Genomic DNA, 27032 nt, shown 5'->3' on the forward strand with positions numbered 1-27032 from the left:
GTGGTCTATTCTTCTTTGAGAAGGCGCAGACCCTCATCTGGTGTTCATAAATTTTTGATTTATTATTAATCTTAAGAGAACCATGTAGTAGTGGTTTAATTTGATACTTTTCTTCATACTACCACAAAAAAACTATAAATAAATAAATAATAATAGCGTCAGTGTTTTTATGGTATGTACGCTGGATAATGTCATCCGCTTCCACTCTTCTGGGAAGGCTTGCCACTAGATGTTGGAACATGGCTGTGTGAATCTGCTCCCATTCAGACTGGAGCACAGGGAGCTCAGGCAGTGATCTTGGGTGATGGGGCCTGGCTCAACATCACTGTTTCCATTTATCCCAAAGGTGTTTGGTGAGACTTTGTGTAGGACAGTCAAGTACTTCAACGCCAGACTTAGTAAAGCATTTTTTAATGGACAACACATTACGCACAGGGACATTGTCATACTGGCGCACAAAAAAAAAAAAAAAAAAACTCTTTAGAAATGGTTGCCTTTAGTTCAGCCTGAATGTTAAATGCATAATAAAATAATAAAAGCAGGATTTCTAGAGCACATAAGATGAACAGGGAGATGTCTAGCTCTCAAAGAAAGAGTAAAGAAAGGCAACAACTAAGAATGCAAGTTACTGCACAATTCAACAGCCAAAAGCAACAATATTCCTGCAACTTGCCAAAACATTTACTATGAGACAACTGTATCATTAAATGTATTAAGAAGCACTTTGTAGAAAGCTGAACACTTTCTTCAAACTATTCAGTATTTGGGTCTGTAGATGTTGACTCATGGACATATGGACAGAGAATTGTTGCGGGCTTCTATTCAAAGTTCCCCTTTGGCAAATGCAGTGTTTAAATTATATGTTTGTAAAATTGGGGCACAAATAAGACAGGAACAGACAGTCTCAGCTTTGACTCATCTCTGTGCAGACTCAGTGCTATTCGATCATTATGACTGTACACTCGAGAGATGATTTGTTCTCGGTCTTCCTTTGTTTTAATGGGAGTGTAATGGCCTCTGTGTCACAACAACCTCACACCAGTCATAAGAACAAATTGCTATCGTTAAATATCACAGCAGTATTTCTGCACATAAAATTAAGCAGGCTTTGCGTAACTTTATGTTATGAACCTGTTGGATGTGTTTTCACATGTCGTTCTCCTCTAGTGGAATGTCTTGTTAGGAGATTATATAACTGAGAACAGACTTCTGCTTCCCACCTCATCTGACTCATAAATTCATCACACTGGACCGAATCCAGGACTGTACCACTGCACGCAACCTGGCAAACGTTCCCTTGCCACAAAGCATTTTCTGTCATTTAATTGACCTTTTTTATTAAGTATTGCTAAAATGTTTTGTCGCTGACCCCTCTCTTCATTTAAAAGTCTTACTCTGCTTATTTTAGATCATTTGATACAACAGAGTGGAGAGTTTTACAGTGACCATCTGCCCATTAAACGATCACTGTTAACACAAGTACATTGCAACAACCACACATACATTAGAAATAAAGAAACACTGCCACCTAGAGTCAGAGAATCTGACAGAGTTGAAACTACTTTCCTTCCAAGCAGAGACAGTCAGCGTATAGGCAACAGAGAAGTTGAATATGGTTTATAATCACTATACTAATCTGCAAGGTCTTCAGTCTTCTTGCAAAGCAATTTTACTAGATAGTACACCAGGTGTTTGGCCTACATCAGTTAGTTCTCTATGGAACTGAATGTATGGATCATTAAGGTGATTTTCCAAAAACATTCAATTTGTCCACTCCCATGGCTTACAGACCAATGCAGTCACTTTCATAACACAGCAAACTAAAGGACAAAGATGATCCTGGTGCTTTGAGAAACTCAGTTCATAAAAAGTACATGTTCTATTCAGGTGGACAGTGTCATCTTTACCCTATGTTTACAACATGAGGACACGGTGGGAAAAGGCATAATGAATTTTAAATCAACTGAAAGGAAAAATCAGTGATGAAACGTTTCATTTATTGAGTAAAAACCATACATTTTCAATTTACATCATATAAATCACACATAATTCCTGCAGAAATGAGTTTTCAGTCTTTGACAGACACTTCATTGAAGTTACAACATACAGGCTACATGCTGTGGTAATACCCACACAAGCATTATAGCATTAAGTGTGGCTTACTCTCTTCAACAACTGTGTTTCCAACACCACAAAACGCAGACAAAACTTTAAAACAAACTCCATGTAAAAGCACTGAATGATGAAAAGTCAACCGAAAATTTCTTCTGCTGAGATAGTAAAGTCACAGGCGGTTTGCAGACACTTCAGTCCAGTCCAAATGTCACCCTCGGGTTCAATACAGTCCAAGAAGCTAGAGAATATTATTTCTTAAGGAGGCTGTTAATTGCTTTAATCTCATCACTGCTCAGAGGAGAAAGGTTGTATCCTCTGAGTTCGGGCTTACCTGTGCAAGAAACAATTTGAAGCAGAAAAGTTTAGATGCACTGATGTGTATTAACATTTTATGTCAGTAACCTGACACTATTTAACACTGCCAGTAAATGTAGGGTAATTCTGCAGATATTTACTACACACTGACTTAAAGATGAGGTTTTATATGTGACAAATCATCAATGAATCAAGCTGATAAAGCAGCTCTACCTTGCAAGTCATTGAGACGATTTACTTTTCCTTTTAGACGTTTGCAGAGGTCACTTATTTCCTTGTCAAGCTGCTCATGGTCTGTTGGGAACAATATAACAGCAAGAGGCCAAGTAAACACAAAGACCAGTCTAAATGTATTATTTGGTCAAAATACGGCTGAAGGTGGCACACTCACCTTTAAGGATCATGGATCTGGTACTCTCTTGAGGGAATTTGATGAACATATTTCCAAAACACACCTTCACATTATCTAGATTAGATTGATTACACTTTATTGACATGTGCAAAGTAGAAGTGAAGTGTTTAGATGCAAAAGCCTCTAAGTGCCGTCTGATATTTTCATCTATAATGAGCATTTTTATCAGTTATTTCACTTTAATGGCATAGAAAAGGAACTATACATTGCCATTAAAGTAAAATTACTGAACCTAAACATAGGAGCCTGATAAAAATGCTAATTTTAGAAGAAATTTTCAGATGGCAATTAGAGGCTTTTTCATTTGAACTCTTCAAGTAGAGAGGCATCAAATCAGCATGCAAAAGCGCAAACAGCAATAGACCTTTTAAACAAACGGTGTAAATGCACATGGTTTCATGCATACATAACCAGGTGTGGTAAAGTTGGTTTCATGTTGAACATTTGTTAGACATTCACTGAGCAAATTAAGGTCTCAAAAGTGCATAAATAATAATAATAATAAAAAAACCTTCATGGTAATGTGACCCAATAATTCCACACCAGTTGTAATATCTTCACAAAATCCTGTCATACATGACTTGGATTCTGGAAATATAATTTAGTGTATTTTTGAAATATCATATGAGCTCATATTGCCACACCCACTGTATTATATTTATAAACATACACAAACGTCTCCTATGCATGCCTTATTTAAGGGAAATAAGATGATGTGTTGTTCTCAGTACATGAAAAAATTTAATCAATTATATTCGAATGGCCATGTGATCTAGTGATGTCATTTTGCCTGTAATATATCAGCAAAAAATGCTAAAACTGTCAGCTTGGATATGAATAATAAAAAAACAGATTTTGTACACATGTATGGATGTGTAGTGGAGCTTTCCCTTTATTGAAAGTTGTCCATGGCTTTTAGTATTTTAAAATGTCATGAAATTATACATATATTGAGCAAAATCTCACCTGACGCGCATGAATGTAGAGATACTTAAACTCATGTAAAAAATCACTATAGTACTACTTAAATGTGTGATAGGCACACAAGATCGCAATGTAAATATTTCTTGTATATGAGAAATGTTTGAGTATGAACCGGCCTTGTGTAACAATATCAGGTCACATGACCAAGAAATAAAAAAGTTTCAAAAGAAAAATTATGATTGCACAATGTGTGAAAGATGTTTATGAATATAATACAGTAGGTGTGACAACATGAGGACACATGGACAGGAAGGTATATAGATTGGAATATATGAAAAACTCACCAAAAATACACAAAAATCATGTTTCCAGAATCCAGTTTGTGTATGATGTGTGTCAGGACAACAATAACAGTCCAGGGCCCTTCGGTCCAGATGAAGTGCCAAGTCTTTCAACAAAGCCATTGTTCTTATTGCTTTTAATTTTGTAGAGAACTCAACAGATTTAAATACATTTTCATTTAAAGTTTGAATCTTAAAAAAACAAAAAAAACAAAAAAAAAACAAGAGGTTTGCATGTAGAACATTTACATTAATGGATGATATTTAGCTAATAGGAAATTAAAAAAATATCACTTTCCTTTTCACAATCATAAAGTTTTCACCCCCCAGCTCTTAATGCATCTTGTTTCCTTCTGGAGCACCAGTGAATGTCTGAACCTTTTTTAATAGTTGTGTTTGAGTGCCTCAATTGTCCTCAGTGTGAAAAGATGTATCTCAAAATCATACAGTCACTGCTGGAAAGGGTTCAGATATGTAAAGATGCTGGAAAACTGAAGAATCTGCAGGACCTTAAAAGATTTTTCTGAATAAACAGAGCTCAGTTTAACTGTTCAGAACAAACAAGGGACTCATGCACAACCATCTCAAAACAGAAAGACAGTCGTGGATCATCCAGGTAACCACAAACAGTATTAAGAACCAAGGGTTCCCAAACTTTTGAAAGGGGTTCTTTTAATAATTTCAGCAATTTTTTTGTCTTGTGGACTAAATGTAAACATCTTTTATGTACAATATATTACTCAGGACAGTACTAAATAAAAAAATAACATGCATTTAGTATGATCTCTCTTATTTTTTTTTTAATTATTCACATTTTCACAGATTCTGCAAGGGGTGCCCAAACTTTTGAGCCCCACTGTGTATATATATATATAAAAATTTGAGCTCTTTCGATAAAACAACCACAGAGTTAAAATATATATATATAAAGCTGTGTGTAGGCTATTATACGCTGCATGTATGTATAAATACATTGTAGGTAATTTGAGCTCTTTCGATAAAACAACCACAGAGTTAAATAGATTTATTTCATTAAGACATTCAGCTTGCTTACATTTTTATAACAGATATATTAATCATCCAAAAGTTAAAATTGTCTTAATCTATACTTGATCTATTTGCTAACATAAACTACACATGTAAAAGGATCACAGTTTTATTGTTTTTATGGAAAAATGCACATATTTAACCATTTATTGTGGATTTTAGGATCGTTGTGGGGACTTTTTCAGTTCAGATGCTTAAAACAATTACACCATAGAATATATATTTTTTTTATTAATGTTGATATTACGCTTTTAAATGTGATCTGAACGAGATACAGCTTCATCCATGACTATTATGTGATTACATATAAATTAATGCTTTACAAAACATCATATGTCCAACATAAAACCAGCTTTACTGCACCACATAACCAGAAACCAGATCAGTGCAAATAACACTGAAACAGTCACAGAATGAAGAGAGAAGGTGCAGGGCATCCGAGAACAGAAACGCGTGCAACATGGCAGGAATGACAACAATGAAGCACAACACAACAGAATCGGACAATAATCATGAGGTCTCTGACATTGTACATATTAGAATAATTACAACACATTATTTGTAGCTACTTGCCTTCAGAGGAGCCGTTTCGTAAAGCACTGAGTGCTTCTCGATTTCTGTTTCTCCTCGAATCCAGATCCACGAGCTGTCAATATTTAATAGACACCATTTAAGCGAAACGTCTCATTGTATGTTTGACTACAATGTACAACTTTTATCGTTTAAACATACCTGCTGTTTGTCACTAAGGATGTCTTCTGCAGCGACTACCTCCGTCAAATACTGCAGTATCCGCTGTGCTCCCTCGTCCATGCTCGAGCAGGGGGCAAGGAAGTCGACCGGAAGTTGAAGTCGGCCGCGTGCCGCCATCTTGTAGCAGAACTTCACTTGCGTTAGCATCCCATTGACTCCCATTCATTTTTGCGTCCCTTTGACAGCGAATAACTTTACATCTGAGGCGTTTAAAAGACTCCATTTGTCCATTATTTATTTCTAAAGATACACGACAATGTATAAAAGGGCTCCATTACCTTCTATGTTACATTATGGCCCCGTAGAAACAGTTTTTGAAAAATAGGCTAACGATTGCGTCACCACTCGACTCTCTGTCAGTTTAAACAGGAGGAGAAGCTCGCAGGCAATCGGGGAGACTGTTTACATTTTAAAATACTATACAAAATAATTATCAGAATACTTCTCCTGCAGGCCAAAGAACTCCCCGCTCAAGCCGCCGTTTCTGCAAGATTAACGATGGCAGTTTGCACGCAGTACTCATCTGCTTGCTGACGTCATCCTTAGTTTGAGAAAAACACGCCCGACTGATCAGAGAAACAAGTCCTTTCAGATCCGAGTAACGCGTACTGTCTATGTGCTCGAGTGTGTGTTGTGCGCTGGAAAAACACGCCCGACTGATCAGAGAAACAAGTCCTGTTCGATTTCAGTTCCGCGTAACAGTTCCCACCTTCTTCTCTGAGGTTTCACGGCAGCTGGCATCCAATTTGTTGCATTACTGCCACCTACTGTACTAAATTCCCTTTACACTACACTCTCTTGTCCAGTTTCTATTGAAAACCTAATAAATATTTCACGCCTTTTTGTTTCTCTGCACATTCTAAAAAAAAAAAAAAAACTTCCAGCCATTTATTTTATTCAACAGACTCTGACAGCAGCTATAGTGTTAGTAAGAAATGAATCTGTCCTTCAAACATCTGGAATTATTTTGGATATGCTATAAACGTCCTAGTAACTCTTCCCTTGTCAAGAAGATTGTAAAGAGCTTTAAAAAACATATTTTATTTATGGTCATCACATTCACCTTATAAACCAAGTTATACAGATGAACGGTGTGCAGACACATGGAGTTTCAGCTTGAGCATAACATCTGCAACCGTAAACTCTGGTGAGCTGCTCTAGTGTGAGTGTAATGTATCATTAGTGTAATTAAATCATTATCATTAAATGCATTGCTCTAAAACATCTATGCTAGAACTGCTTACATATAAATTAAGTATTGCAGAAATAACAAACTGCGTGTTTTAAACTAAACTTAACATTAGAAGTCCCTAAAAGGGACTTAATTGATAAAAATGCAGTCACCAACCTGTTGATAGAAGATGCTTTGACGAAATTAATGTATATATTGCTATTTAAATCAACAGAGTAATAAAAGAGCAAGTTGTTTAAAACAATTACTAAAATAAGAATTTAGATTGAGTATTGCATGCATAAAGTCTTACTAGAAGACAACTTAAACTTAAGACTTAAAATAATGCAGGCATAACAAAAATGATTTTGTATGGTAAGAAGTGCTGAACTGAAGAAGAATATGTACATATGATCCAAAGAATATTTGGACTCTTAAACCACACTGAAACGAATGTCACTGCATTAGATTACACCAAGCAGGGCTCTAGACTGCAACCAAATCCATTTCTGAGAATGTGCGAGTTAAAATTTGACGTGATCACATTTGTGCGAGTGCATCGTCACGCCAGAGACAATCTTATTACTGATGAGAGGGTCTGCATTACTTACTATTGGAGAAAGTGTAACGGTCAACTTGAATCACCTCTTCCTTGATAACCAATCACATTACACATTATGTCACTGAATTTCAGTCGGAGTTGTGCGACACTCTATCGCCATTTATGGATACCATAGGAATCAATGAGAAGTGCTGTAAGCTGTATCCCACCTGTCGCAAAAACTCAATGACTTCTCTTATAAAAACGGCACTTTTTTGGTGTAAGCTCTAAAAATAGTTAAATCCAAAACTGTTTAATGTCACAAAAGCTGTTTATTCAGCGTAGTGAAGCCTCTCCTCCATTGACATCCATTCAAACAAAACGGCCTCTGCCCTCCTTCTCTGCGTACAGACAACGTTAGCATTAGCTGTTACACCTTTTTGGTTGTTTTTATGTAAACCTGACATCTTACAGATGTCTATCAGATGTTTAAACACAGCAGACGCTTTCCAGATGAAGCGATCTTTAACAGACATCTTGCAGACCTATGTGTGCCATCCGGGAAAAAGCACTACTTGGACGCTTTTGGGATGTTGGTATCTACTTTTTCCAAGAAAAGATAATGGCCTGTTGTGCTTACATCTATACACCTTTCACTCTCTTAGACTAAAACGAATGCTTGAAAGATAGATTCATTATAAGTCTTAATGCAAAGCACAACAACAATAAAACAGTACAATGACAAACTAGCATGTATAACATTTATTTACAAAAACATAAAGCATACACCACATGCTGTGCCCTATCATTTCCTCGTCATTTTTGCTGCGCGCACCTTCACGCTCGTGTGCACCTGAACCGCTCGCACTGATATGGAGGAAGCCGTAGATTATATGTTGTTTGCATGATGCATAGATTTTTAACACTTAAACAACATGCAAACAGTGCGTGCTGACGTGGTGTTTACGTGTTAAAATGTACGTGTCTTTTGACCTTCCTGGCTTTCCATACACTGAAAGCGCCTCTCGTTCTTTTCATCTGCGTCTGTTGACCAACTGAACTAAATTGATTTTAATTCTTTTAAAAAAGCAAAACAACATGGGGCGTACTGCTTTGGGCAAGTTATATATTCGTCGTAATACTGAACACCGGATTAGAATCGTGTGCTGGTGCGACTATTTGAGAAAGTTGCACCAGTGTGGCCAGTGATAAAAATGAGTCTAGAGCCCTGCCGAGTGGCATTTACATCTTATTATAATTTGTTAGGTTTTAAATAATCAGTTAATATATGTTGAAAAATGAAGATAAGTATTGTGAAACTTCCTGTTTGTTGAAAGTTAGTGTAACATCACGTTAATGTGATGAACTGACCAGTGTTGGGAAGAAGTTATAATGAACATAAGCTACATAATCAGATTCATTTTTTCAAGTAACTATTAAAGTAACACATTACTTTTTAATTTAGTAAAGAATATATCTGAGTTACTTTTTCAAATAAGTAAGGCCAGGTGCTCTGTTTTCCCATGTATTGACTGACAGCTCTCCTGCCCTCATGTAGAAAGATTAGGAGTGAGTGCAGAGGTGTTGTGTGAACATGATGCTACTGTAGATCTAGAGTAAATGAGAACATGCATTTACTCATCTCACTTACACAAAAACAAATTCAGCATTCCTCAAAATCAATAAAAAGAGTGAAATGCAATCCTGCAATAATTAAATATGTTAAATAACACAGATATAATTTATGTCCCGATGATCCAATTCAACCATACGAATAAGCAAAAATGACTTTAGAAAACATAACATATTTTTAATTGCTGAAGAGTGTTGCACTTTCTTCTCCTGTCCTGTTCTTCATGTAATCCAGAGCGGCAGCACGGCTGAAAGGTTTGTTTGAGCTGCGCCCTCTACTGTACAGACGGGAATTTACATTTCCTTCAGCCTGTGGTTTATTCATTTCAATTTGGTGTGAAAGCGCTTTTACATTTGCCAAAAACAGAACTTTTTTTTTATTAAAAACAAACAAGCAAGCAGAGCCCAGATGAGAAAAAGTAACGCAAAAGTAACAACATATTACTTTCCATAAAAAAGTAACTAAGTAACACAATTAGTTACTTTTTTAAGGAGCAACACGATATTGTAATGCTTTACTTTTAAAATGAACTTTCCCCAACACTGTTCTTCATACATTCACTTTAATAACACTGGGATCAGTGGTCTAAATTTCACTGCAATACATTTCTCAGAGAATATACCACTTGGTTTGATATTTCCTTATCTAATGTAATGAAGTTCATACATTTTCCAGGCCACTGTATTGAAGTTACTTTGTGACAAATTCAACATGCTTTTGCCTCCGGGTCAGTCGACTAGTAACAGAGTCTTTTGAGCTATGTAACCCATCTGAACTTACAGCACAAGCTAATTCTGTGTGCTGTTGTGTTTTATCAAAGGTCTTCCTTTGTTCACTGCGTCCTCGTGCCCTATAGCCAACCTCCCTCATAGCCACACAAGAATGACTTCTTTGTCCTGGCCTTCTCTTTTTTACATCACCAACACTGGCATTGCTGGCTGTTTTAGCTGTAGAAGAAACATGGTCAACACTGTGTGTTGAACCAACCGGATTGCGAATGTTACCGATAGCCTGCATGCGCCTCAAGTGGCTGCTCTCGCTCAGAGGGTCGCTGAGTCTGTGCTCTCGAGGTCGGTGTCTGGGTTCCGGCTGATGAGCCCTGCTCTCACTGCTGCTCCTTTTAGGCAAACCTGAGGCCTGGCCCTTCTTCTCCAGGAATGGATTCAGCCGTGTGTGCTGGTGGTAGGCATAAGAGCGGCATGTGCCATTCAAGATGGGATACTGAATCTGGCGATGTGGGCAGCTACAGCTTGAAAGCTGAAGGGTGGGTGCACTAGCAAACGAGGACAGTAACGCCAAAGGGAACGCACGCTGGCACTGGAGGATGCATTTAGGAGAGCTGAGGCTGAGATGAGAAGACGAATGAGGCAAATGGCGACCTTTAGGTAATGGAGCATTGGATTTGCTGCTGTCTTCTTGGACGGTTTGTATTTGATGCCATTCCAATTGCAATAGCCGGTCCAAGTATCTCTCAAGCTGCCCAATGGGCTTGGGACGAGGAACGCCCTTGCCTTCGGTGTTCAAGTACACAGCTAACTGCTGGAGACTCCAAGAATTGAAAGGAGGCGGTAAGAAGTCTGGATAGCTGTCTCTGAACTTGTTGTGCCCTTGACAAGAACGTCTCGAGGCATGAAAGTCAGACGGATCTATGACCTCTGCACGTAGGTTGAGGTCAGGAGGAGAGATTTGAGTGGGAAGCACAGAATACCTTTCAGAGTCCGAGAGGTCACTGGCACTGTCCTCTTCTCCATCTTTACTTTGTAGCGTACAGCTCTCAGCTTTGGTTCTGCACTCTGATGAGTCTTCTCTCTCCACGTGTACAGAATGAGGAGTTACAGGCCTTACACTTGAACTTTTAGCCCTGCCTCCACTCTCATTCGCACCATGGCTGTTTTGTCTTTGTCGCCTCTCCTTCTGTCCATTTTTGGAAGTTGCGTGAGATTTGATCTTAGTGTTGTGTTGCTTGAAGAACCAAAGAAAGGGTTTTAAATGTCTTTGCAATTTTTACAATATCTGGTCACACTTTGTGTACTTTGTGTGCCGTTATTTATTTATTATTTATTTATTTGTAGCTGCTTCTCCTATTATAATAATTAGGCTATAGTAAAATGCAATATGCATAACTTAAACACTGTATACTAAATAAATAAATAAGTGTCTCAATTAATTTTCTAACCTGTCTGTGGGGTTCGCTATGATCAACATTTTGTCCAGTACCGTCCTTCTTAACCTTCGCTGAGAGTCCTGTAGACATGAGGAAAACAGCACTTACACCTACCATCATATGCTCAATTTATGATACTTTCTATTCAAAATCTATTTCATTTAATTATTCTATTCTATTCCATTTTTTTATAACATACACACATAAACCATTGCTGTTGAGTACTCACAGGTTCAGATGGCAGGCTGATGCCATGATTCGGTGGTGGATGTAAAAGTGCCTTTGTGGTTTTCTTGCTTTCAGTGAAAAAGTCAGGTTAGTCAAGACCAGTTCAGAAATAAAAGCAGCTAAATTTAATTCCAATTTTAAAGAAGCCTATTCAAGCTCCTTCATCATAAATGGATGACCTGGCAGGTAAATAAAACATGAACTTAATTTAATTAAGGTTATTTATTCTTACCTTGGTGCATGTCCCAATGCTTTAGTTTTTGTTCTATCAAACGAACGAAGCTTATTCTGAGTGTTACGCGCGGTGCGCTCCTGTAAGACCGTTCCCATCACTGGCACTCCTCAGAGCAGCCTGGAGCTCCTAGAACGGATGGATTCTCTCCTATTGCATGCACGGAGTCTTTTGATCCGAAGGCATATCCATTTTTTTCTTGATCATGTGAGGTTCACTCCCACGATCAATTGACTGTCTCTCGCACAGCTCAGTACCGTTCTGTCCTAAATAATTCAGCGACGACCGGATCAGCCGTCTGTGATGAGACGCATCGGTCAAATTAGGCGGTCTGTCCGATTCTGTCTCATGCTGTACACTATCGATATGCGCTTACTAGTGTGGAGCTTGTAAATGAAGATATTTACGCAGGAGTGTTTTCCAGCTGTGTGGATGCTGAAGGGCGCATTGTTGTGTGGGAAATGTAGTCAACGGTGTCATAGACTCACGGTGATACTGTGAGAGTGCACGATACTGTAATATCCATTAAACCAAACCAGCAATATAATACAGCGACGCGACACAAATAGGCTACAATTAACCTGAAGCGCGCTATTTAAGACATGAGAGCGTTTTAGATTCACAAAGATCGCATAGCGCATCAAGATGGTCTGAGATCTATGCATTGTTTGCAGACAGCACGTGAGAATGTTATTATAATCGGGGGTCTATTAATAATCATTGGTGTGGTAGTTTAGACATGGGATCAGTATAAATATCACAGGTGCTCGATCTCCGCGTATTTTATTACAACCACACTGAGTGAAGAGGTCTTCTCCACTTTAAAATTAATATTTTGTTTGTATATTAGTTTTAACTGCACATAACGAGGGAGTTCTTCCTCACTACTTATAACAAGGTAAGAATCTGGTAACACTTTAGAATACTGTTCCGTCATTAATGAATAACTACAAAAGAACACATATGTAACACAATATTAGCATTTTAGTAACTACTGGTAACTAACAAGTAATAAGTTAATAAGGAACCACAATTTTTTTCCATACCTCCTCAAAAACCACCAAGAACTACTGTAAACAGGTTAATTAAAAAGAATAGTACATAATGTATAATTAATTCTAAAGTGAAGGTCATGGTAACCTGTTAGTGACTCAAGTATTACCAAATAACTTGGATCAGTATTCTAAAGTGAATGATAACTCTCTATTGAAATCATTGTCAGCGTTTGAGGTTTTTGTAAGATTCCAGATAGTAATAACTTTTGCTAGATTTGGTAACACTAGAGTCATTACTAGTGAGTTACTGAGATCTTCACTTTAGAATACTGATGTAAATAATTAGTCATTTCTTTAGAATGATGTAGTAACACTTGAGTCATTACTATCAAAGTCCTTACATCTATCTCAAAAGCTTACACTGACGTCAGTCAATATTAGGGAGTTATCATGCTTTTCACTTTAGAATACTGATCCAAATAATTCGTAGTTCCTTTAGAAGTATTTGGTAATACTTGAGTCATTACTAGTGGGTTACCATGATATTCACTTTAGAATTAATTATACATTATGCATAATTTACTTTAATTATGAACCTGTATAGTAGCTCTTAGTAGTTCTCTGGGATATATGAAAAAAAAAAAAAAAAAAAAAAAAAACTAAATAAAAAAGTTTGTCAAGACAAACTTTAAGTTGGCTCGAGAAAGCCGGGCCAGAAAGTTTGAAAAAGTTTAAGAAGTTTAAAAAGTTTTAAGTTTGATGGTTTTCATTCTGAAATAAAATTAGTTTTAAAAGCATAAAAAAAGCCTAAAGTTTGAATGTTTTGAAGGCAATACAGTTTGTCATAGATAGATAGATAGATAGATAGATAGATAGATAGATAGATAGATAGATAGATAGATAGAAAAAATGCAGCTGCTACCCATAAGAATGCCAAGGTTTTGCTATTCAGTTGCTAGGGTACTTGTGGTGGCTACTAGAGTGGTAGCAAGGGTACCCGGGATGGTTGCTAGGGGGTTGCTATGTGGTTGCTAGGGTACCTGGGGTTGTTGCTAAGGTGCTGCTATGCGGTTGCTAAGGTACTTGGGGTGGTTGCTAGGGAGTTGCTATGTGGTTGCTAAGGTACTCGGGTTGGTTGCTAGCGTGTTGCTATGTGGTTGCTAGGGTACTTGGGGTGGTTGCTAGGGCACCCGGGTTGGTTGCCAAGTTATTGCTATGCGGTTGCTAGGGTACTTTGGGTGGTTGCTAAGGTGTTGCTATGAGGTTGCTGAGGTACCTGGGGTGGTTGCTAGGGTGTTGCTATGCGGTTGCTAAGGTAATCTGGGTGGTTGCTAGGGTGTTGCTAGGCGGTTGCTAGGGTACCCCGTTGGTTGCTAAGGTATTGATATGCGGTTGCTAGGGTACTTGGGGTGGTTGCTAGGGCACCCGGGTTGGTTGCTTAGGTATTGCTATGCGGTTGGTAGGGTACTTTGGGTGGTTACTAGGTGTTAAGAAATAAAAATAATAGTAGTTACTGATTAGCTAATAGTGAACTACCACTTTTAACCGAGCACTATTAGTTACTAAATCATTAACCAGAGTTTCTTGTTAGTTAATAGTAGTCACTAGAATGTTATTAGTGCATTATTTATTTGTTCCTGGGTAGTTATTCATTAACGACAAAACAGTATTCTAAAGTGTAACCAAATTTGTTGCCAGATGTAGACGTAAAACTGACCCGTCTTAAACTGAATGTATCGCTTGAGTTTCATGCTAAGGGAACTGTCAATCAAATGCTTACTATTTATATGTAGCTATCAAATATTATGCGTTTTGTTTTCTTTTGTCATTTTTATTATTATTTCAAATCTTTTTATTAGCATTTTCAATGACAGTGCAGAAGGATACATCATAAAGTAGTAAACACAGGAAACTGTCCATACTGTGTCAGACAAAAGAGAGATGCAAAATGTGCAGTGTTGGGGGGCCTCCAGGAATGAGGTTGGGAACCACTGATCTAGACCCGTCAAGACCTTTCATCTTCGTGACATCTATAGCCCCAAACCACCCCCACAAAGGACCCCTGTGGCAATACAGCCACCCAGCCCAAAACCAGGTTCTCCTCAGGGGGCAGTCGTGTGAGCCCGAGCCAAAACCCAAAACCCCTCCACAGAAGAGCATACCTGCAGGAATGTGCAGGTCCGCTTCATAGATTCCTTAGGGTTGGAACTGGAAGATGTTAAGTTCATCAAGGCCAGCGAGAACCCATTGGTGCCGGTCCATGTCATCACAAGACTGCTGGCGAGCTCTGAGCTGGCCTCCAGGAAGAAGCTGGAGCTCTCTCTACCATCCGTGCTGAGTCTGGATTCCTCAAGTGCTTGTGCCAGCAGCAAGTTTGCCTGGAGCAGGTGTTTTGCTCTGAGCTGGGAATTATCCGAACTGTGCAAGTGCTGAACTTTGCCTATGAGAAAGAGGTTATGGTACGATCCTCGTTTACCGACTGAAAGAGCAGTGCGGAGAGTAGAGCGAGCTGCATCTCCACCTTTCATCATGCGGCCAGGTGCCATGCTACAGTTCGCCATCTGCTACCGGGTCAGAGGATTTGAGTTCTGGGACAACAATGGTGGCTGTAATTTTAAAGTGACCTGCCAGACGTACAAATTGACGGTCCCCAGAGTGTGAAGATAGCCCGGTGCATTTCATTTGACTCTTCACTAGATGCCATATATAGTGCTGTGAAAAAGTGTTTGCCCTTTTTTGTGTTTATTTCACACTAAACATGAGTAAGGCAACCTGAGTAAATACAGCTTTGATTTATTTATTTATTTATTTATTTATTTTAATGAAGCAAAAAAGCTATCCAACACCTATCACCCATTTAATGTCAAATCTGGTTGTGCCACCTTTACCTGCATTAACTGTGACCAAATGCTTCAGATTACTGGAGATCAGTCTTTCATAGCACTATGGTAGTATTTTGGCCCCATTATAGGGTTTTCACTGCCTGTTTAAGGTCCTGCCACAGCATCTGAATTAGATTTGAGTCAGGACTAGGCCACTTTCTTTTCTGAGGCCTACATTTCCACAGCATTGTACATATAAAAAGCCTTTATCCCAAGCAGAGAGCCCAACTTTTGCACAAGCATTTTAATTTGTCATACTAATGGAAATAATTTCAGGACTGGCTACCACCCAGGAAAAAATAGCTTGCAATACTTGACCAGTTCGGTATTATTATTGCTGAAGGAGACTTTCATCTTGAGGTATCTATGCTAAAATAGAACAGACTACATGCACATACTTTCTGTTCCTTAAAAACTCAAAGCTGAAAGGATATTGCGTGTTATAGTGTTATTATAATCATTCACACTGTCACAACAACAGCAGGGCAATCTTAAAGGGTTACTCCACCCCAAAATGAAAATTTTTATCATTAATCACTGACCCCTATGTCGTTCCAAACCCGTAAAAACGTAGTTCGTCTTCTGAACACAATTTAAGATATTTTGGATGAAAACCGGTAGTCTTGTGACTGTCCCATAGACTGCCAAGTAAATAACAGTGTCAAGGTCCAGAAAAGTATGAAAAGCATCATCAGAATACTCCATCTGCCATCAGTGATTCAACCGGAACATTATGAAGCAACGAGTTTATTTTTTGTACGCAAAGAAAAAAAAATAATGGACTATTCTGACGATGTCTTTCATGCCGTACTTTCCTGGACCTTGACACTGTTATTTATTTGGCAGTCTATGGGACAGTCTCAAGCCTCCCAGTTTTCATCCAAAATATCTTAAATTGTGTTCCGAAGATGAACAAAGATTTATGGGTTTGGAACGACATGGGGGTAAGTGATTAATGACAAAATTTTCATTTAGGGGCGGAGTATCCCTTTAACGTCTCTATCAGAGTAGGTCTTGTTGTGCATAAGATTCTTTCTCTAATTTTGTGATTGATTTTCTTGCATTGCTTCTACACAACATGCTGGGAAACTATTAGAATGTTGCAGTGAGGTTTTGCACATTTTTCCAGTTGTGCCTTGTTAAAGTGTTTTCCGGGTGTGCAGTGTGGAATTAGACCATTTTTAAAGTGATAATGTAGTTTCCTAATGCACAAGCTAACTTAGCAACTTTCTTGCATTAAATCTAATCATTTATTTTTTAATTCAAATTTTCTTGCATGCTACTCAACAAATAAAGCAAAACAAGGTTGTTTGTGCTCTTGATGTTTGCATGTTTACAGGAGAATAAATATGACTGATATTTACACTCTTCTTGACCTTCCCCGACAGAGATTTCTCCAGGCCGACCTCCTGCTAATGGCATCTGAGGAAGGCAATCAGTGTGCTTCTGACTCAGTACAGCTGTAAGGGCGCATGCTAGAAATTTGAGGTCAGGTCTAAATATACCATCACCTTTAAACCAAAAGCAAAACGAATCTAAGCACACTTCACATTCGACACAGTTGCAGTGCACATCTGAAATGCTCTGTTTGATGTAGATTATTCAGCCTGGCTGCCTTTACTTTAGAAATAACTAAACAAAAGTTTGCAGAGCATTACCATTATAACTAGAGTAACTGTCCTTATTTTTGATGACATGTTTGTAAAATTTCTAATTTGTTATGACTTTCTTTATTTCTTTCTATAATTGTATAACAATAGATTATTCTGAACTGGGCTGTTGATAGTAAAAGAAAGCATCTCTGATTTTAAATAGTGCTGTGACAAAACACTAGATGGTGCTGTGAATCTTAAGGAGGACATTTGTAACTTCAATTCTTCCAGATTTGATTAGGGGGTGGAAAAGAGGACAACCAAGACAGACTGATGTCCACAATCTGAAATATTCACTATAAAAAATGAAATGATTTAGGGTTCCTCAGATTTCCACACTAGTGGAACAACTGTAGGTTTGTGTGTGTACCAACATATTTACAGTACATGTATATAATGTATTTATTAAGAGGGACCAAAAGAGCTCACATACTTAGAAAATTTAATATTGGCACTAAATTAAGTGTACACTTTTTCTTGCTTACTTTTTATTTAAAGGGATAGTTCACCAAAAAGATTCTGTCTTCATTTCATTTTTGGGTGAACTATCCCTTTAAATATTAATGTTGCACAATGTGCAGTATTAAATATTCAGTCAGTGCATGCTATGGGCAGTTTCCTTTAAAATAACTGTGTGACAAACTATGGCAGTATTTGTCAGCTGGTGTGTGTGTGTGTGTGTGTGTGTGTGTGTGTGTGTGTGTGTGTGTGTGTGTGTGTGTGTGTGTGTTTAAGTAATCTTGGTTTTCTCCTTGTTTATACCCTGCTGGAGACTTTCTGACAAGGATTTCAAACAAGATGAGGGAGAAAAGCCCTAGATTTAGTGATTTTCTTTGCCTTGTGTCGTCTTGTTTCAAACAAACATAAATGATTTAAGACATCACATGACAGATCTGTGTGCTCTGTTATTTTACTCAAGATAAAAAGGAATATCCTGGAGTTTGAGTACGAAGACATTTAATTTAATCTGCAGGCAGGATCACCAGCTCTGCTTACAGAGAAATATTAACCGGGTGTTTTAGTGGCTCAGGCATCCATTTCTTCTGATAAAAGGAGACTGACCCAGTTAAGGAGCTAATCTCTTATGCATGAGCTTTAAATGCCTTCATTAATATTTATCATGAGGGGTGTCATGTAAATAACTAGATTGTAAGCACAATAGCCATATAAAAGAAGAGATTAGATGCAGATCTTGTTATATTTATGAGAGCAATTTTAAACGGGATTCATAGTGTCTTGTTCAGAAAACCTAATCTAATCTTTTAAAGTAACAGTTTGTGGTTTCACTCCTTGCAGTCACTCCTCGCACCATTCCTGCTGTGAATAAGGTAATCAACATGCTGAACGTATACTGTTCTGCTGATGCAACCACAAGTCTACTGAGAATACATAAAATAATTCTCTTACATAACCAATGCTGATCTGACACAAAGGTAGTTTTGTGTGGTTATAAAACCAGTACAGAATCTGTGCATGACAAGACAGACCAGTGGTTGGTTTCTGCTGCAGTGGAGAGGCCTGCTTAAACACTACACAATAGTTATAAGGTGATGTATAAGCAAGATGTCTTAATATGAACTATAGAGAATGAATCATTTTTGGGAGTGGTAAGTCTCAAGGTCTTGAAATTGCTACTGTGTAAAATTACACATTTCACATTGCACAGGAAAATTGCACTAAATAGTGTTTGCGTGTCTAAGTGTGCCGTTGGCTCTAATCTACCTTCACCACAGGGAGCGATGAATGCCCTGCTGGAAATGTTACAATGCACTTCATGACATTTTTGAGTAGTAGTTCTCCTTTTGAGTTGTCTGGAACATAATGCTAAAAAAGCTCAATTAGAAGGAGAAAACCCTCAGCTCCTTAAAAGTGAATCATTTTCTATTAGTCATTAAAGGTGTTTTGGAAAAGCATGCACAGATTGTTCCTATTATCAGTGAGCGAGGTGTCCTGAGAAACACACCCGACTCTGTTCAAGCCCCAACAACAACACATGTTTAAAGGAGCTGTCTGTTTCATCATCTTCTCCTTTTATTTATTTATTTTGTTTTTTTTTTTTTAATCAGAATCATAAATGCTCTTTGTGACCCAGCCTGAATTCATCAGTTGTGTGGGACACCATGCCGACTCATTTGATTACTTTGTGTAATATATTAAACATGTATTGAATATATAGCCCTTACTGACAACTACAGTCTCACACGTTGAAAGGTATTAACTGTTCAGCAGGAGTTTGTTAAAAAAAAAAAAACCTGCGAAAGACTAGTTTTCACCATTGCTGCAGTTTCTCATCAGATGTTTCAATGATCAAGTAAACACTGTCTAAAAAGTGTTATAAATTCCTGTCAGACTCTTGTTTTTGATCTTCACGTCTTCTTTTTCATTAACCTCAAAGGGAAATGGTGTCAGGGTGTTGTAAAGTGCCTTCTCTCCATCAACTGACACCACTGTCCTGCTTTCTGCTCACCCACATACAGCAGCTACTACGTCATGATGGAAAAGCTGTGACTTCTTAAAATATAACCTTACATTCAACCGGCCAAACATTTAATCTGTCTTTATTCACAAAGGAAAATGAGCACGTTAGGAATGAATGTTAAACTAACGGCAGATCTTCCCTCCTCATAGATCTGTGTGTGTGTGTGTGTGTGTGTGTGTGTGTGCGTCTGTGCGTGTGTGTGTGTGCGTGTGTGTGTGTGTGTGCGCGTGTGTGTGTGTGTGTGTGTGTGTGTGTGTGTGTGTGTGTGTGTGAATGGAAATAATGACTTATCGTGTTTTCGTCAAGGACAATGAAACTTCCTGAAAGCTTCTGTAAGACTATTAGGTTTATAAAAGAAACTGAATCTGGTGTTCTCTTGAACACAAGACAAGAGATTGATTAAACAAATGAACATAAGAGATGAAGGTTGTTAGTAGAGATGGTCCATGAGAGTATGAGCACGATGTTTCGGCTAAATCGATTCATCATCCATTCATGCTTCCATCCATTCATTCAGAAAAGAAGACAGACTTTGTCGTTTGTTAAAAATCCCAAAGCTTGTACTGTACAGACAATAAATAGTCCTTGCAAAGGTAAGACATGATTTCCGTTCCTCATACTAACATCTATACAGCTGATATGAAACTCAAGTTTTAGTAGGAGCCCAGAAACGTTCAGGGTGTCACTACAGCACCAGCACTGGTGCGGGAAAAAGAGTTCAAAAGAGTCACATGCTTGACCCCCACCCACCCCCCCATTGGCATCAAAAGGCGACCGGATAAAACAGTCCATTACAAAAAAACGAAAAAGTCAATGTCTTTTTTTTTTTCAAACAGTCTTCCACCGTCCCACGAGAGTCCCCTGAAAAAGAATAAAGGCTCAATAATCTACAGACTTGTAGCTGGACTGAGTGGAGTTTGGAGGGTTTTAGCTTTTTCAGGCTGAAGCTCCAGAGACATAGCCTCCAAGGTTCACTAGCGCCCAAATATCAGGCCCTCCATGGAGCAGCCATGGACAGCCTCCTGAGGTCTTTGATTTCATAGAGATACCGTTAGCATATTCTTCATGGAAGAAACCTTGCTATGGTCGATGGAACCTGCAATGCAAAGCGAGGAGACACCTGTAAGACACCCAAAAACCAACCATCATCCATCAAATGTTTATTAATAGAAGAGCGGAGTGTGTGTGTGTGTGTGTGTGTGTGTGTGTGTGTGTGTGTGTGTGTGTGTGTGTGTGTGTGTGTGTGTGTGTGTGTGTGTGTGTGTGTGTTCCAGACAGGATGATCTAGCACAAGCCGAACAGGACTGGGACCTTGTTCAGCTATTTGTGCCCACAGAAATGAGGTCTAACGTAAAACCAACGTAAGCTAAATGTGAGCAAGCATTTATTACATGTCGGCAAGTGCTCAGGTGTGCTTATTCTGCAAATTCTGCACTTTCAGGACAGTGGAGATATGGCTATATTTAGAACAACCGCCCATACTGATCTACTGCACTGTATGTGTCCTGCGAAAATCATCTATCGTAGATGCGATGACGTTTTTGTGGTGAACAGTTATGCAAACATGGAACAATATATAGAAACAGGCCATGTATAAATACACAAGGAAGAAATGGAAACACACACTGACCTTGTCAAGTGTTTGCTTGATGAATGAACCTCCATTTCGTTGCTCTTGAACTCATTCAGCTCTTTGCGTATCGCTGCCTGAGAAGCAAAAAACAACAACAATGAGCTCCTTACAAGCAGTCACTGGACAACCGACACTCATGAAGCAGGTCACTGGAAAGAAGATCACCTGATGTTTTATAAATGATCTGTTCTGGTTTTGTTGACTTAACACAAGCTGCTCATGATGAGGCTCACACAGAATGTTAATGCATATCATCCATTATTACACATCCTCTGGACCTTTATATACAAACATTTAGGGTCAGTAAGATTTGAAAATATTTTAACAAGAAGTCTGTTTTGCTCACTGCAGTTGAGCTGCAGTTATTTGATCAAAAATACAGTAATATTGTGAAATATTATTACAATTTAGAATAGCTGTTTTCCATTTGAATATCTGTTGAAATATAATGTATTTCTGTGATGCGCAGCTGTATTTTCAGCATCATTACTGCAGTCTTCAGTGTCACATGATCTTCAGAAATCATTATAATATGATGATTTGCTGATCAAGAAACATTTCTGATTATTATCAATGTTGAATATTTTTGTGGAAACCGTCATATATTTTATTTTTCAGGATTCACAGATGAATAGAAAGTTCAAAAGAACAGCATCTTTTGTAAGATTCTAAATGTCTTTAATGTTACTTTTTATCAGTTTTATAGATCCTTGCTGAATAAAATTATTCATTCCTTTAGAAAATGCTTGAATAGTCCATATTTTGTCTAATATGATAATACTGTCTGGAGCTGTTCAATACAACTTATAAATGTATAAATAAAATAAATCCTTTCTGTAGATTCCACAATTTTTTTTCAAAAACAGGCACAGAAAATGTGAACTTTGCACACCATCTGGGCCTAGATTTGATCAAATATCTATTTTTTATTTCTTTATCATTTTATTAATGTGTTACATAATACAACAAAACCTAGAATTATGATGTTTCTTCTATCGAATATATCTGTGTGTGGTGGCCTGTAGTGAGTTTCTAATGCACACACCTTATCTGCAGCAGATAGTCTGGTCCAGGGCTTGTCTGCTCTCCTGTCGTAATCCTGAGCTTTGGCCACTTCCACATAGTCACTGAAACGGATCAGGATCTTTCTGTCCCGCAGCTCGTCAACGGTGGGCCGCTGGTTGAGCTGGAAAGACAAGAATAAGACAGAGGTTTAGTCAAACAGTTACGTCAAAGAAAAAACGTTAAATTCTGTGTAGGATGAGCTGTGTTTCAGCCTGCTGTAATGCCGATAAAACACAAATCCAATCCAACTGATCCAATGAACTGACAAATATTCTGATTATTAATAAATGCAATTGTTTATTGACTGTTGGTGTCTGTTAATCCACTCAGGCTTGTGTGTTACAATGATTTGACCACATTTAAGTGGCTTTACGTCAACACTCTTGACTTACTGCTTTAATAAATCATCAATCAATGATTTGCCATTAACTTAAGCATTTGCGGTATGCGATGAACACTGTGCAGAGAGGAGGAATTTGTGATTTTTTTTCTTTTAAGATTTGTAATCTTGTCCAATTATTATAAGTTGTTTTAAAACTGTCATTCTTTCTGACATAGCAAGTTTATAGGCTTCTGAGCGCCTGCTGCACAGTGAATGACTGTTATTACAGCAGTACTAGTGTCTTTCCTCAGAGGACTGAGTGAATACTGCAGGCTACAAATATATGTGTGTATACTCTTTGATATTTTTGTCAGGATCCACATACCTTTCTGTTTAGCCTTTGCTTAATTTCCCGTCTCTCCTCTTGCTCTGTCTGGTCATTCCTCTCTGCAAATCCACCAAAATAATAATCACAGATGAGAAAAAGCAAGTTTTTATGAAGGGCTCGCTTACATGAAGGGCTCGCTTACACTCCACAGCACTCATGCACTACTGCTGGAATATCTAGCAAGACGTCTCTTCAAGCTATTCCTTCAAATGTCAATGTATTCAATATGTATATGATTTGTTCTTGTTTTATTCTAATGATTTTTTAAATAAAACGTCTCATGGTTTGGTTCTATGTCTAGCTCATGCTAAAATCAGATGTGTCCGCAGCTGTCCTGAAGACTCTCCTGTCCCAGCTCTTAATACCAGAGCGCCAGATTACAGCATTTCTTTAATAGGCTTTATCCTTTCACAGCACAGGATAACACTGATCTCTTACACATCCCTCTGTCAAATACGTGGATTATCTGAATCTGTGCTGCGAAGGACTTAGACGCACGTGTCTGTCTAGTATGATTGAACTATGATAAACCACTTCTGAAAACGCATTAATATTCCTGCCACTTCAGGACTGTCTCCTTGTTGCTCGTCCTTGCTTTGACTAACATCTTGTCTCAAATCCCAGTTCTTTGGGAGTGAGTGAGTGTTTGGAGCATGTGCATGCGGACAGGTGGAAGAGATCAGCCAAAGTCAGCAGACAGCTGCTCAGAGTCAGAAGACACAGGTGCCGCGGCCTCAACTAAATAAACAAGCCCCATCACAAGTGAGCTGAGGACACATGCTAGAAGTACACTATCCTAAAAACTGCATCTGATTTCTGTAGAGTTCCCTTTACACTGATAAAGAAAAGCCTAAACACAAAAAGTATTTTTTTATATATATATATTTCTTATAAATGTCACTAATTATTTAAACAATGTGAAAATCATCCCCTCAAATGAGACAGTGAAATTACACTCAGATTGTGGTCATGTGTAGACCTGTGTAATCTCTGCCACCCTCACAATCTGTAATCACTGATATTATTGTGTGGAGCTCCAGACAGATTGTCTCTATAATCTCTCTATTCCAGACCAGCTGAAATTACATTCACGCCTCCCACAGAGGGTTTTCTGGGTTTATTTTTTTTTTTGCTTGTGGATTTGTTTTGTCCTTAACTCAATTATTTATCAAATTTCAAATGACTTTTGTCAGAATTATAGAGACTGTTACAGAAGAAATACAGAATTATACTTATACCATAGAAATACATTTAAAAGTATTTAGTGTTGAAAAAGTTCTCACTCAGAAATTGACAGTAAATTTCACAAACAATTACAAAGAAAAAGCAAGTGACACATTGCATGTGATATCTTTAAGTAGAAAAACTGAAATAGTATTTTCATGTAAAACATACTCTAATAATATTTATTTTATTTACTACTGCAAATATAATTGCAACCTGATCTAGTAAAACATTAAAATACTATTATTTGTACTTCAATAATTTGTCACACTGGTGACAAAAGGTGAATAAATATAGTGTCAAACCAGTCACAGCATAAAATATATATATAAGTGGTGACACATAATTGATTTCTATCTTATCTAACTCTTATAAATGTATTTTGTGATGTATCCTAATCCAGTAAAGATGATTTAATAACAGTTTTGTGAACAAAACCAGTTAATTTAGACATTAACATATGCAGTATACAGAATACATACAGAATTTCAAGCAAACTGGTTGTGTTATTTGTCAACAGGCAGGTAACAAACATTATTTCCACAAAGAGAGAGAGAGAGAAAGAGAGAGAGAGAGAGAGAGAGAGAGAATCTCTGATCTGACAGGTGCGATACTCACGTTTGAGGATGTTTCGGCTCTCCAGCTCCTCCACCGCTGGTCTCTGACTCAGTCTCCTGCGGAAAAACACCAAAATCACGTTCTGGACCATTTTCATGCAATCTCCAAAGTGTCTGTGACAGTCTCTGTTCAGCAGCGCGCTCGCGTGAGTGTCAGTGGGGATCCCGCGATCCGCGCATGTTACAGGGAAACCCTGCGTCCCATCTCGCGTCTAAACATCGCCGAGGATCTGCATGCCTGAAGCACTCCCACATCGGGGAATATCACGAGGTTTATTATTATCTGTGCTTGAAATCCCCTGATTTCGCGGAATGAAGCGAACGGAACCTGCTCGTTGGAGCGCGGTTACTACACGAAAGACTCATCGACGAAAAATGCGTCGGTTTGTATCAAAATGTAATAGAAAAGAGTGAAAAAGATGAAGTCGAGGCGGAGCTGAGCATCTGCTCCTGAGTTCTCTGAAGTCTCAGAGTGGTGTGATACTGGAGATCCTTTACGCATCATTTATAAAGGGGGCGGCGCGTGCGGGAGAGATCCCCACGCACACTCAGTGCGCGCGCCGGAGGAATATGCTGCAGTGAGGGGAAATACAACCTCCATCCGCACCTCTGATGGATGCTTTAATATCGATACAATATTAATGTTGATCTCAACGCGCTGTATAAAAATACAGGCCAGTAAACTGCTAAAGGACACTGCTGGGAGTGAAAAGCTTCGGCGTTGTCATGTTTAACAGACTATACGCGTCGCTTTAGCTCACTCAGTCTCAGTGCTGTGTATTTCTAAACGACGCTGTCGAGAGAAGAAAGGTACAATTATGTAATCGTTCAACTTATTTAAGCAATAATGTGCTTTTATGATATTTATAATCCCATAATGCTAAACGCTTCTCAAAACCTTTGAATTCCAAAGATGACATTCCAGGGAATATCTCATACAGTGTTGATTATTTCAGACAGAGCAGCTATTGCACCAAAATTTACCAAATTTGTTCTTCTTTTCTTTTTCACATCCTTTCTCACATTTTGAAAACAAACAGTGGGTTGTGATGGCATTGGGGGAATAATAGATTTGACACATTTGTCCAATGTGTTCTGATGGTGCTGTAAGATAACAATGGCTAAGAATAGTCCTTACACTGAGATGTATGATCTGCTCAGTTATTGTAGAACACCTTGCAAACCCCCAGGACTCTGGGGCCTAGGTGACCACTTATATCACCTAAATGACTGGAAGCGTCATAAAACTTCCTCACTGCTAGATGACAGCTGAAGTCTTCAGTGTGATGAACACTTTAAGACAGAACATGATGCCTCGAATCATAAAGACGCCAGGCTTAAGGCTGACTTGCACAGTGCTGTCAAAAAAAACACAGTTCCATATTTTTTAATCTCGCCTGATTGGCCGAGCCAAAAGAAGATTAAGCTGAGCCGAGCCATCCGGAGGGGAACCACATTCACTGAAGCCTTTAAATGCCCCCAGTGTGGGAAAACCTTAAATAACACTAGATAAATTAATAAAGTTGAATCCAGAGGTTTTTCGGTAGCACTTTACAATGAGGTTCCATTTGTAGTTAACTGCAGTAAATACTGTAATAAATGTCTTGCTTATTGTTAGTTAAGATTGGTTAATGCATTAATTAATGTTGAGGAATCTTACTGTAAATCCTACAAGTCTTACAAAAAAAACAAAAAAAAAAAAAAACAACATAAAAAGGCAGGGTGTGAAAGCAGGGTGTGATTTTCGGAATCCTGAAACCTGAAATACAGTTAAAAGCCTCTAAAATCAAGCATTTGTTTTTTGAAATACACAAAATGTGCTATACAGAGAGTGCTTATGGAGAAATGGCTATATCAGCTCAATTCAACATCTCGAAGGCGTTTACCCTATTCAGATGC

General features: G+C 38.2%; 3 protein-coding genes and 1 pseudogene across 5 annotated transcripts in view; 1 reads left to right on the plus strand and 3 right to left on the minus strand.

Moving 5' to 3' along the window:
• Window positions 1-1976: 1976 nt before the first annotated feature.
• Window positions 1977-6589, minus strand: LOC109077092 (p53 and DNA damage-regulated protein 1-like). The gene is made up of 6 exons (XM_019092708.2): window positions 6533-6589; window positions 5887-5974; window positions 5728-5800; window positions 2822-2896; window positions 2644-2724; window positions 1977-2446 (listed from the first exon to the last, which is right to left on the minus strand). The coding sequence occupies exons 2-6, from the start codon at window positions 5965-5967 to the stop codon at window positions 2364-2366; spliced, it is 393 nt and encodes a 130-aa protein (XP_018948253.1). The 5' UTR covers window positions 5968-5974; window positions 6533-6589; the 3' UTR covers window positions 1977-2363.
• A 1387-nt stretch (window positions 6590-7976) lies between these two features.
• On the minus strand, window positions 7977-12392 carry LOC109077087 (protein FAM217B-like). 2 transcript variants are annotated; one of them, XM_042765871.1, is made up of 4 exons: window positions 11877-12392; window positions 11646-11708; window positions 11428-11496; window positions 7977-11214 (listed from the first exon to the last, which is right to left on the minus strand). In XM_042765871.1, the coding sequence occupies exons 3-4, from the start codon at window positions 11455-11457 to the stop codon at window positions 9943-9945; spliced, it is 1302 nt and encodes a 433-aa protein (XP_042621805.1). In that variant the 5' UTR covers window positions 11458-11496; window positions 11646-11708; window positions 11877-12392; the 3' UTR covers window positions 7977-9942. The 2 variants fall into 2 exon arrangements, with proteins under 2 accessions (XP_042621805.1, XP_042621804.1); XM_042765870.1 differs by having other exon boundaries at window positions 11646-11712.
• Window positions 12393-13801: 1409 nt separating this feature from the next.
• Window positions 13802-16266, plus strand: LOC109077086 (annotated as a pseudogene).
• Window positions 16267-19761: 3495 nt separating this feature from the next.
• The window catches only part of LOC109101242 (phosphatase and actin regulator 3-like), a 65761-nt gene continuing 58490 nt past the window's right edge, over window positions 19762-27032 (minus strand). For both annotated transcript variants that reach the window (XM_042765872.1, XM_042765873.1), the window contains exons 9-13: window positions 25135-25190; window positions 23290-23351; window positions 22563-22703; window positions 21515-21591; window positions 19762-20980 (exon numbers count right to left, since the gene is read on the minus strand). In XM_042765872.1, the coding sequence (XP_042621806.1) occupies window positions 20965-20980; window positions 21515-21591; window positions 22563-22703; window positions 23290-23351; window positions 25135-25190 (352 nt within the window). In that variant the 3' untranslated portion in view covers window positions 19762-20964. The remainder of the gene's footprint in view (window positions 20981-21514; window positions 21592-22562; window positions 22704-23289; window positions 23352-25134; window positions 25191-27032) is intronic.

Source organism: Cyprinus carpio, chromosome A11, assembly GCF_018340385.1.
Source record: "Cyprinus carpio isolate SPL01 chromosome A11, ASM1834038v1, whole genome shotgun sequence".
In the NCBI taxonomy this organism is placed as follows: domain Eukaryota; kingdom Metazoa; phylum Chordata; class Actinopteri; order Cypriniformes; family Cyprinidae; genus Cyprinus; species Cyprinus carpio.

Excerpts from the sequence above, each read along its gene's own strand:
- LOC109077092 (XM_019092708.2), bottom strand. The coding sequence starts at position 5,967 with ATGGACGAGGGAGCACAGCGGATACTGCAGTATTTGACGGAGGTAGTC. Across the intron at positions 5,801-5,886 it reads TCCTTAGTGACAAACAGCAG|CTCGTGGATCTGGATTCGAG; the intron begins GTATGTTTAAAC and ends AAATATTGACAG. Across the intron at positions 2,447-2,643 it reads TCGTCTCAATGACTTGCAAG|GTAAGCCCGAACTCAGAGGA; the intron begins GTAGAGCTGCTT and ends TTTCTTGCACAG.
- LOC109077087 (XM_042765870.1), bottom strand. The coding sequence starts at position 11,974 with ATGGGAACGGTCTTACAGGAGCGCACCGCGCGTAACACTCAGAATAAG. Across the intron at positions 11,713-11,876 it reads GCATTGGGACATGCACCAAG|CAAGAAAACCACAAAGGCAC; the intron begins GTAAGAATAAAT and ends TTTCACTGAAAG. Across the intron at positions 11,215-11,427 it reads TAGCGAACCCCACAGACAGG|CAACACAACACTAAGATCAA; the intron begins TTAGAAAATTAA and ends TGGTTCTTCAAG.